The 12,174-nt window shown below is 32.5% G+C and overlaps 1 protein-coding gene across 1 annotated transcript in view; it reads right to left on the bottom strand.

Annotated features, from left to right (window-relative positions):
* Erbb4 (erb-b2 receptor tyrosine kinase 4) overlaps positions 1-12,174 on the bottom strand; it is a 708,134-nt gene that overhangs the window by 234,189 nt on the left and 461,771 nt on the right. Inside the window, exon 17 of the mRNA XM_052191829.1 lies at positions 5,291-5,335. Coding sequence (XP_052047789.1) covers positions 5,291-5,335 — 45 coding nt within the window. The remainder of the gene's footprint in view (positions 1-5,290; positions 5,336-12,174) is intronic.

Raw genomic sequence — 12,174 nt, 5'->3', positions numbered from 1 at the left:
TGATGCTAAAGTTATTTGTGAGCTATAAAGCAGTCAGAAATGAATGGGTTTAAGACATAATGATTTGTTTACCATAGAAAATGCTCTAGGCTGAGGAAAAGCTGAGTATTTTGAGTGTTTCCCTCTACTCATTTAATATTTTGATCCTTACTATACACTTAACATTTTATCAATATAATGATATCTTTAGTCATTCTACTTTAGTACCAGAGCCAATGGCCTTAAAGAATCTTTGTTGACTTTCAGTCATTAAAATGGATTAGTTTGATCACATTCTTATGCTTGCTAATCATGAATACTGCCATGTTGCTACTGTAGTATGAACATTTTTGATATCAATATGAAAGCCACTTGATCATCCTAAAGATGCTTAAATTGTTTTGTTTAAAGTAGCTTCTTCAGCTATATGAATAACCATTGACAGAGAGGCTTCATTAATTCCTGCTAAATCTTAGATCATTTCAACATTTTTACAGTTTCTGGGAAGTGAATCATCTCCTAAGGAAGACCATCATACACTCTTCTTCATAGCTTGGATTTATTTATTAAAAAAAAAAACCTTACTATACATAATGCTATGGAATGAGGCTAGAATTATAATAAAAAGCTATGCACTTTTATTTATTGTATATAGGTATTATATAACTGATACTCATCTAAGGTGACCATTTATGCGTGGTTTGCATCAGGCAATCTGGACATAAATTCCTAACTCGCTTCCTTGGGAGAAAAACAAAGGAATGCAGTGTGCAATTTGCAAAAGGTGCCCAGCCTATCACACCATCTGTCATTTAACAGACACAGGTCAGTCTGACAAAGGATAGACTGTTGTGTGACTGCTTAGGCCAAAAGGCGGTGTACCATGTAAAAGTATGTCTGTGGCCATGAAAATAGAAAATGTTTCAAATAGCTATATATTAGAGACTTGGAGAAACTAAATTCAATTACTGTACTATATATTGTGAAATAAAGAGGAAAATGAGTTAGAACAAAGAGGCAATCCAGTTATGTGCAGAAATAGATGATTTCTTATGTATTCATATATTTTTAATATTTTCTAAGTAATAATTTCTATCAAAGTAAAGTGAAGATTTAGAAAGCTTAGATTTCACTTTGTTAACTAACTTGAAGAAATGCCTTACAAATATAATCTGTTCTTTTGTGATTATTAAATCCATAGCCCTATGGCATATGAGAATATGATCTTTAAAGTTTTTCTATATTTGACAAAGAATCAAAAAATACACTAAAATCTAACGTTTTTTACACTAGGAACAAATCTATTCAAAAGTAGTCTGTGTGTTACATGTCAAATGAAAAAAGAATAAAGGGTCTTGACAAACATAAGAATACCTTGGCCCATGGTATTCTTGGGAAGAAATCAAAATTATGAGGGTGGGAAAGTTTGAAAAAGTTTGGTCAAAGCAAGTGTCATCTTAAAGTATTAATTAGGGTTGAAAATGAGATAGAACATAAAAGATTACTAGTTTTATTTTCTTCATAATTAGGATATTCTATGATAGAAAAAAGTCTTACATTTTTTTCTATCCCATTCCACTAATCTTTCTGGATTATTCTGCCAATGGTCTGTAAGGTAAATGAAGTGTGGAAAGGCAATTCACAAATCACAGGTTTGGGAAAAAATAACACCACTTAGGAAATGAAAGCTGATCAAGATCGGAAACATTGCACCTGCTTTTATTTGGACCTGCTGCTTTAGAGAAGAGAATGCATCATAGTGGGGCTGTGGGGCGTAGTAAATCTAAGTAGTTTAAAGCAGTCACAGTGGCATGTTCAATGTAATTTTCTGTGTCTAAAAGAAAATTAAATATTTGGATAGCTTCCCAGTTAAAAGGTGGATTATGAAGCCTAAAACATTAATTTCTTATTGTTCTATTTCTGTTCTTCCCATTATAAATATTTGCTTTATTCCAGCAAGAGAGACATTTATAAATTCATCATGGAAGTAAAAAAGATGGAAAAAAAGTCTTGGAATCTTAATGATAAATCTCCTGTTTTCCAAATGCATTTTCATACAGAATTCAAATGTGGGGCCTAAGGGGACACTGATTACTCTAAGTTTTAATATAATAAAAATCAAAATACTTCAAAGAGTTAAGATAAATTTTATGAATATCCTAAATTGTTATATGAGTAGCAATTCTGAGAAATCAACACAATTGAAAAATACAGTCTCATTAAGTAAAGACATTTAGAGTTCTATATAAGAAATCTTTATGCACCATTTACCAACAAATGTGGCCCTGAGTAGTATTTTTGTGTAAAATATAAATTATTAAAATCTGAGAAATTTCATTATATTGATTCTGTAGTCACTAACCTATTAGATTACTGTCCTATACATGATATATATGTGTATGTGGTGTATGTGTGTATATATATATATGTATGTATAGAACACAGTACCATGTAATAAAAATTTTCTGAGATGGTAATATTTCAGTAACAGTTACGACTGCAGCCAATGACTATTCAGGCCAAGATGTTATCTTTGTATTGTCTCTTTAAAAACTCAAACTAACTTTATACTATCATATAATTTTGTGTGTAAGAAATATGATAGAACCCATATTTGAACACATGTTTTCACATTCAACAAACTTTGCTTTTTTACCTGGGTGGTGGACTGCAAGTGTCTTTTCTTAGAAATAGTGAACTACACTTTACTATCCATTCACTATTTTTAGCCTTGGATGTTTATTGATGACATTGTTAATTATTTGTATTATTCTGAAACTAAGGACTATCTCCAGGGAATCCAGGTGCTGCATAAGATTGAAATTTTAACTACAAGTGATCTTTCTCTCTACAGATCATCCCCATGACCAAATGTCATCTATACTACCTTCTCTCTGATCCTTAAGGAAAAATGAAAGAAAAAAAAAACCCTTTCACAAAGGCTATCAGGAAGGTACCAGTAGGCATTAATGCCCTCTAGATGACTTTGAGAGTCTTTTCCCCTTCCCCCTGAGAAGCATAATTTCATATTCCTGAGGTGGGAGAATACTTGTTACATAAAAAAATAAAATTATTTTATAGAAAAATAGAGAAAGAAAGAATGGTTACTGTTACTAAGCAAACATGCCATCGTCAGAATTCTTTGCAAACTACATAAATTATATCTTTTTGCACATGAAAGAGTGAGGCTCAAATAATTGAGGGACCTTTAAGTAACACATATAAAAATGCTTTGAGTTTGATTCAAAACCTGAAAAATCTGATTTTAAAGGGAGCATACTTTAACCACCATCTGGAATTCTTTTTCATTAAAATTCTAGAATAATTATAAGTGATATCATCAAAATAAATGCAAAATTATTCTTCAAAATGATTTTGACCCAATCAATGTCTGAAAGAAGAAAGGTAATTTCATGAGCATGGCAGGAATCCAAGATGAATCTTAAAAGATAATGTGGGACTTTGTATTTCTCTCGATTCCCACTTCCTTTTTCTCTTTTTCTTTGCTTTGTTTCTTAGGTTTTCCTACAGTTTTAAGGTAACTCTAGAAAACTGTGTTAGCTGGTTTATTCAAGCCCAAGTATCATGTGCCACTGTTGTATGAATGAATCCACTCTAACCAAATAATTTACCTCAGAACTTCTCACAATTATTTACTAATGGACAGTTTGTGAAGATGACACATCACTTTTTTGACCACTTTAATACTTAAGAGCAATTACAGACATATGAATGAAAAAGCTATGAATGGATTTGGTGACATAGATGAATCTCATACATGTAATATTTAGAGAAAGTAGCCAGATGCATAAAACAATACTATATTATGATTGATAAGATAAGATCTGAAACACTAGGCATACTGCTTTAGTGTTAGAATTCAGCATAATGGCCACCATTGATAAAGGTAACTGCTGGAATCTATTGCTATTGTGATTTTTTTAACCTATTGATTATGCTTCTCAAATGCTTCATTGTCATATAATAACACAAAATTATAATAAATCAATACATCATTTAAAATTCATGTTTGCCTTTATTTTAGCACTACTATATTTCTTGTAAGAAGATCCAATTAATTTGCTATGTAGAGCTAATGATATTTCTAATGTAACATTGCAATGCAGAATTACTGCTTTCCTAGTTAAAATGTTTCATATAGTATTTTAAAAGTCATATTTTTATATATAAAAATAACACAAAATTTTTATAATTTATAATAAAATTTATAGCTTATGGTATGTGCTAAGCATTTTTATTTATGAAAATAATATCACAATCACAGTGTTTATTGTTCTGTTATCTGTCAAATTTCCTTCTTATAATTCAGTAGTAAACTTTACCCCCAAAAGTCAAGCTTAGGGCAACTCTGAATAATTTTCTGTTCCTGTAGTTCATTTTTTTCAGAGTTTAATATAAAAAGAAAATCAAGCAGTATGTGTTTTTAACAGTCTGGCTTCTTTCATTCAACATAGTGAATTCAGGATCCATCTATGGAGTGTGTAGCATCAATTTCTTCCTTTTTATTTCTCAAGCATATTGCAGAGCATGGGTATATGACAAACCAATTGCCAAGCTTGCTTCCAGTTTTTGTTGATTATGATTAAAGCTACTATAAATATTTGTGTTCAAAATTTTGTGTAAATATGGATCATATATTATAGTCTTATAACTCCAATATGTGCTTTAACATGTACAAAATATTTTCATATTGCATTGGTTCTAGAATAATTTTTCTATCTGAACATATACTAGTCAGTTAAAATAATACAAAATCAGAAATTAAATTCAAATTATATAACAAATATCATCTAAGCATCAATCAATAGTTTCAAAATTCTCCTTGAATGTTTTTGATTTTTAAAATTACTTATAAACTTAAGAATATCCTATTAGAGTTCTAGGATGATGTCTATTTTTTTTAAACATACAAAATTTAAAATCAATGATACTATTAAATAGAACTCTGAAATCATAATGACTGAAAGTAAAATCAAGAACTAAATCAAAAGCTCCTTTTAGTCCATTAAAACTTCAGCCCAACTGGTTACTAATTTAATCTGTGGTAACTAAGAAAGAATTTGAGTGATAAAATGGAACCATGGATGATGTTACCTAGCATGTTGTGGTAAAGTGGAATGGCCCGTCCATGGGTAGTAAATGCAGTCATGACTAGTGGGACCGTTACACCTGCAAGCAAGTGCAGAACAGAAAACATCATTCTCCATCCACAGTGGCATGCACACACATGCACCAGTGCTCACGCATGGAGCCTTGGAGGAAGAACATGGGAAGCAAGCACACCAAGTACCTATCCATCAGGCCGATGCAGTCTTCAATACTTGAGCCTATGCACCTGCAGAGATGCAAATTCAAAAGAAATACAAGAAAAGAAAAATCAGTCATTAAGAAACAAAAAGAAAAGAACCAGTGAGCTATCGAGACAAATATTGGATGTGCCACATTCTTGGTTGTATTATTAGGAGGTTTCTGGAACAGTATGCTTTTAGAAACTGAGAGAAAATTACTTCTTGGCAGAAACACAGAAGTGAATTGAAATTACCAGTCAAACTGAATGCCAGAAAACATGGAGATAGTAAAAGAAAGTTTACCTGCTTCTATGGATAACTTGTACTTGCATTGGTCATTTCTGAAATCGTCAACTCATTTACATCTTTCATTTCTATGCATAGCTATGTTAATTAATTGATAGTTTAATGACTATGGTTATTTTCATGTATAACACTTCTCTTGAAACACTGTTGGATTTATGTCAAATCCAAAATAGAAAAATCAAAAAAAGGCAATGAACAATTAATTGCAATAGAATAGCCTTATGCTTGATGCTCATTAAAGAGTGTCTTGGCAGAAAAATAAGTTAATATATTTTAATGCAATATCCATGGATAATTTTTATAATCAGATTATTTCAATCCATGGTTATGAATCTCTTTAAATTATTTTTGTCATTAAACAGGGATTTATTTAATAATCAAATGAGTTGATTTGGTCTTACTGCAATATTTTACTACTGTTAAGTAGGAGAAATATGATCTGTAAACAGAAACTTTTAAAAAACTGTTATAATATTGGAATTAAAACAAATACTCTGTAATAAATGAATAAACGTATACAGAGGTAGCTGAGGAATATACCAAGATGAATATTTGCTGGTTTTATTTAATTACACAGAATTCTAATATATAGTTCTTAGAATTTCATTTTGAGCCATTATGGAAATATTTCTTGTATTTTCCAATCTATACAAGTTGAATTTTTTATTTCTCTATTTCTTCTCCTTCAAAGATAAACAGCTTCTGGGGATGTGATTTATAGAGCTGCCTAATTTGTTTGGCAATATAAAGTATGCATGTTTTCTCAAAGTCTCATGTTTAAAATATGAAAAAGGAGCTGTAGATACCCACAGATGTGGTCAGACCATACACAGCTTCTGTAACTGACTCCAGATGTTAGTGAACTAACAGAATTCATTTGATAACCACAAGTCACCACCTCTCCAGTTCATTATATATTCTCTTACAGATATTCTAGTAAGCAGAAAATCAATTTGCTGTTTGCTGTCATTTTGTTTGTCTGAATGTCTTTTGTTTTTGGTTTGGTTTGGTTTTGTTTTTTTCTGAGGGTCAGCTTTGCATAAGACAAGTAAATCTTTTTTTTTTTGTTGCAAATGATGTATTTATTGAAGATATTTTGTACATAGCAAAAAAAATCTTTATAAAAGCTATTTAGATGTTTTAAAATGTGTCCAGAGTACGGCACAGTGAAATATCATATTTAAAATCCATAGGGTTTTATAATTTATAATAAGAAAGGAAACAGAACAAATCATAATAATGTCCCAGTATGTGTACCTGGATAGAGGCATAGCATTGTGCTCTCTTTTCCTCCCATCATCTTAACTGCAAGAATGGTAATAAAAATCCTTAAAATAAAGAGAAGCCACTCGAGCTCACCTCAGTGGCTCATGCCATACACTGGATCTAAGCAAAACAGCTGAATGGGAAAACAAACTACTAAAAAGACCTAAACTTGTCTCATATGGTCTTCTTTTATTTTTTCTAAAGAACTATCTTTTATGTGTTCCTGTGTTATCACCTTCAAAATGCTATTTGTATGACAGTATTGCCATTTTGTAAAATTAACAGTCTACTTCTTATATCCAAGTGAGAGTCTGAAAAGCTGTACTTTGTGTGTAATGTTTATAATAACCCTTGAAAGATTAAAAAAAAAAACCTTTCAGCAGTGAATGAGATTCTGTTTGAGGAGAAGATGTGAATAATGAAATATCTTCATTCATTCAATAAGCCTCTGTAACCAGCCTACTATAGCGCTTGTAACCTTTAAGGAGCTGCAGGGAAAAAGGAGATGAATTAGATGTTTTTCCACTTATTTCCGTTGAGCTCACAGTTTGAAGATAACAGATGCATGAACAGACGTGAACAGTATAGTTCTGTAAATATAGTATAGAAGATGGACACCAGAATGTCATTTGAGAAGGTCATGGTCACCATGTGGAGAGAGTCAGAAATCTGTAGCTTGAGATACTGAGAGTTATGCTGGCATATTAGTGCGTGTTATGTTGTACAGAATAGGAGAACCAGAAGCATGGTTTGAAAGCAAAACATACACTCTGAACAACAAATCTGAACAGAGGGAGTATTATGACAGGCACAGGGAGAAGAGAAAGACAAGGGAAACAACTTAGGGGACAAATTCAGAGGGACTTAGTAGACAAGGCAGAGAGCTCTTGTATAGTTTGAAGAAATGCTATGCCTATCTCTAGATTTTTGCTTCAGAAGGGTGGCTGAAAAATGTGGTAAATATACATAATGAAACATTTTTACTTTTCAAACATAGGCAACAAAATTGTATAATTTTCAGAAAAATCTGTGCAACGAGAGGTTAACTTATGAAAGGATTTAGCCAACTTCAGAAAAACAAACATTTTAATTTTTCTCTCATCTGTGTTTACTAAACATTAGCTAACTATATAAAATCACACACACACACACACACACACACACACACATGACACAGAAGATCTGTAACTATCTCTGGGAAGAGAGAAGACCAGCAGGATGAGGATTAAGAAAAAGTGGGTAGAAAATTAAAGACAGATGTGCTTAATGCATATTCTGTACTTGTATGAAAATATAAAAGCATGAAAATTTGAAAGGCTACCGTGAAAAACAAAAGGTATGCTAGCAAACAAAAACTGTTAAGTTGCCAGATTTGTGTTTGAAATCTCTTTGTCATATGGAGACTAGTTAAATGGAAGCCAGGTAGGATATTTCGGTACGGGGAACAGTTAGTTGATGTCAGAAATATTAAAACAAATGGATGGAATGGTCACTAGCTCACAGGCATGTTCAGAATCTCAATCAAACCACTAATGCATTAGGGGTGGAAGGAAAGGAGTTAACAGATAGTATACTATTTCTAAGTGAAAAAGATCTAATGGTTAAAGTATGAACTATAAATTAAATTTGTGGAGAGTTGTGCCAGCAAGAAAACATTCTATGGAGGGACAAGTTTCCTCACATGTTCACTTTAGGAGGAGGGACTGGCACTTCAAGTTTTTCTTTGAGTCCAGACTTCCCTGTGTTTATTTCACGGGAAGTCAGAGATGTTTCTCAAAAGCTAGAAAAAACGTCTTGAGCCACTATTGATCATAGGGAGCAACTCCTTTGAAAAGGAAGACTGGGAACAATTGAAATCGTGGAAGTGGGAAGATGGCTGAATGCTACATGAAGTGAGGAAATCAAATTCAAGAGAGGAAAGTCAAGGACCTCTAAAGACAGGCATCTCAAGGCCGTCCTTCATGTGTACAGCTTGGGAAAGCACAATGGAATAAAACTGGACTGGAGAGAACAGGTAAGGCCACATGCTACACACTCATGAGGACTGGAGGTTGTACCCCAGCACCTATGAAACAATTCAGATGTCCTGCACAAAGGGTGGAACATCAACTCTGAGGGAATTGGGCACCTTCTTCTAGCCTCTGGATATATGTGGGCAGATAAGCTCTGTCTGTCTGTCTGTCTGTCTGTCTGCCTGTCCTTCTCTTTCACACACACACACACACACACACACACACACACAAACACACATGACAAATCTAAAATTAAATTAAATTAAATCATGTATTGTCCCTATAACTAAATTAAAAATCAAGGTTGGCTAACCAAAAAAAAAAAAAAATTCCAGAGAGATGTAGTAATATTAGAAATTTAAAAATAATTGTTCCTACATAGAAGTCCTTATGTTTTGGTTTTCTGTGAGTTGTGAAATGCGTTGCAGATGGGGCCATGCATTCAAGTAGGCAGAAATGGTGAGGGACAGAGAGAAAATGAGCAAGGGTTGCGCAAAGCTGTTGAGGATACTACAGAGGATTTCTAAGGTCCAAATTCTATTTAAACACTAAAGGCTAAAGAAAGAAGTGAAGACTAAAGAAGATGTGGGTTGATGAAGTTAGGTTTACTTTTTAAACATATAAGTCACTGTGTCTTTAAAGAAAGCATTGTACTTTAGGTCTTCATACTTACTATATATAAGCAGCTGATTGGAACATAAAATATATATTAATTCAGCAAGATCACAAACTAAAAGAAACATCAAATTTTGAAGCACAAAAATATAGCAAATAAGGGAGCAAGATAGGATAAGGAATCAAACTATTCAAAAATTAATATTCCAAAGTACAATAGTTACAGAGATAGCAAAAATCTATGACATGCATATGTATTCTAAAACCATCTACGGAATTCTGGATTGTGACACATTTAACATTTATTGCTTCTTACTGATACATAAGTGAGTGACTCCTTACATACATGACAAGCATAATTCAGTCATTTTGTGAAAATCATCAATTTTTGAAATGAAATGAAGCATATTTTCATTTATATCAATACACAAGTCTATGGAATATTCCTATAAGCAAATTTCTTTCTATGTTTCTTTCAATAGGTATTTGTCATATAACGTTGAAAATTATAAAGAATGAATTCATAAAAAAGCCTAAGATAACTACAAAACAAAAATAGTAAAAAAACTTTTAGCTAGAATTTTTTAGAACAGTGTTCAATATAATGAACATTACAATCTATGCTTAAAATGCAAGTCTTAATTAAAATGAAAGAAAATGAATTAGATATTGAAATGTCACATAATGAAATAATATTACTGTAGAAAACAATATAGGTATTTATGCATTATGTGATATATTTAGTTTATAAGTTCTCTTTAAAACTAATATATTACAAATAATAAATATAATAATTATTATTATGCTTGATATTTATTCTTTTCCCTTTGTTTTGTTGTCCTGGTTTGTGTTTGAGACAAGGTCTTACTGTGCAGCACCACCTTGCCTATTTACAATGATCAGGTTGGCCTCAAACAAAAATTTGCCTAGTTCTGATTCTTGAGCACTGAGATTAAAAGTGTGTGCCAACTTGACCAATCTTTATTTTAAATTTTTTTATCTTTTTTTCAAATTCTTAATCATTTCAGTACACCATAATAATTATTCTTTGGTTTATAAATTGAATAACATAAGTGTGAGTCAATATCTGAATTTGAATGGTTTGATATAAAGCAGTTCTTTTATTTAGCTTTAAATGTCAACTGTATACAAACTAGAATCTTGACTGGAGAGATTGTTTGGATAACATTGATCTGTGTGTATATCAGAATGGGATTGCCTTGATTATTTATTGGTGCAAAGGGACTTGTTTTATTATGAATGCTACCAATCCTAGGCAGGTAATCCTAGGTGGGACCAGAAGGCTAATTGAACATTGAGTTTTGACTAATCTGTAAGCAGTGTCCTCACTGGCTTTATTTTTTTCCTTTCAAATTGCTGTGAATTTCTATTTTTACCTCCCTCAGTGATAGACTGTGACCTAGGAATGAAGGCTGTAATAACATTTTTTCTATTCCTAGTTGCTTTTGATGGTGGTATTTTCAACAGTAACTGAAAGAAAACAAGTTGGTTAGCATGTATCCCATAGAAAAGAGCAAAGGAATAAAAGAAATAAAAACATGTTGCTAAAATGTGGCCTCTATTCAAGGAGAAGATATTTTCTTTCTTTCTCTTTCTTTCTTTCTTTCTTTCTTTCTTTCTTTCTTTCTTTCTTTCTTTCTTTCTTTCTTTCTTTCTTTCTTTCTGTCCTCTAAAGCTACTTATGAGAGGCTTCTAATCATGACTAAATGGTTAATCTTTTTAAAATGTACTTGAAGAAATTTTAGAGCCAAATTATTTAATTCACTTTTGGAGTAGTAAAATGCATTTAAGGTGTTAGTTAATTTTATTTTCAGGATAATCATTAATCTGCATTCAAAGGAAGAACAATATTTCTTAAAAGTGTCATTGCAAAGACTATTTCTATTAACTATTCCATCATCTCATGTTATTGAATTACCTGAAAAATATGGACATGCAAGAGAAGAAATCTGTTTTCTGAAGTAGAATTGACCTGGTGAGCCCACACCTACTGATACAGTCGGTTAATAGATACACAGAGGAATGATCTAATTCATCCCATAATTCCATTGGCCTGTCATCTTTTCCTGGGTCATAGTTCTATATGTTTGCACTCAATTTGAAAAGAAGGGATTAACTCTCGAGATCACCTCATTGTTTCAGTGTAAGATGCCAAACAAGGAAGGTAGTCAGTGATCTATTTCCCACAATGTAAGAATTCCTGAATTCTCATGTGCCGGAATCACAATACTTTTATGGAGTCAGTGGATGTTGTCACTATGCAGCTTGTGATAAAGGAAGGATAAGCTCATTGAAATCAATGGTAAGACCTCAGGACAAAGTCATCCATTGCCGGCACATTGCCCTGGAAGATGCCATGAAACACAGCAGTTTGTTCTTTCTCACTGTTATTCTGCAGCCTAGAGCTGCTGAGGGCATATTTCTATTTATTTGGAGTTCTCAAGTGACCTTGGGAGCTTAGTTCCCCCATTAATCCTCAGCTTCCCTTTTGTATGAGGTCCCACTCTTGTTTCTGCTGTAGTTTGAACCCTTTCTATTGTCCAGAGCTTCTACCTCCCTCTGCTATATATATTTCCTTCATTAAACAGCCACGAGGTAAAAGGCTGACGAAGAAGACACTCCAGCCACACATCCAGACTAGGGTCTGTGTTCTCCTCTTCATTTCC

This window comes from Apodemus sylvaticus, chromosome 9 (assembly GCF_947179515.1).
Source record: "Apodemus sylvaticus chromosome 9, mApoSyl1.1, whole genome shotgun sequence".
NCBI classification, from domain to species: domain Eukaryota; kingdom Metazoa; phylum Chordata; class Mammalia; order Rodentia; family Muridae; genus Apodemus; species Apodemus sylvaticus.
This window is presented reverse-complemented; position numbering and strand designations above follow the sequence as displayed.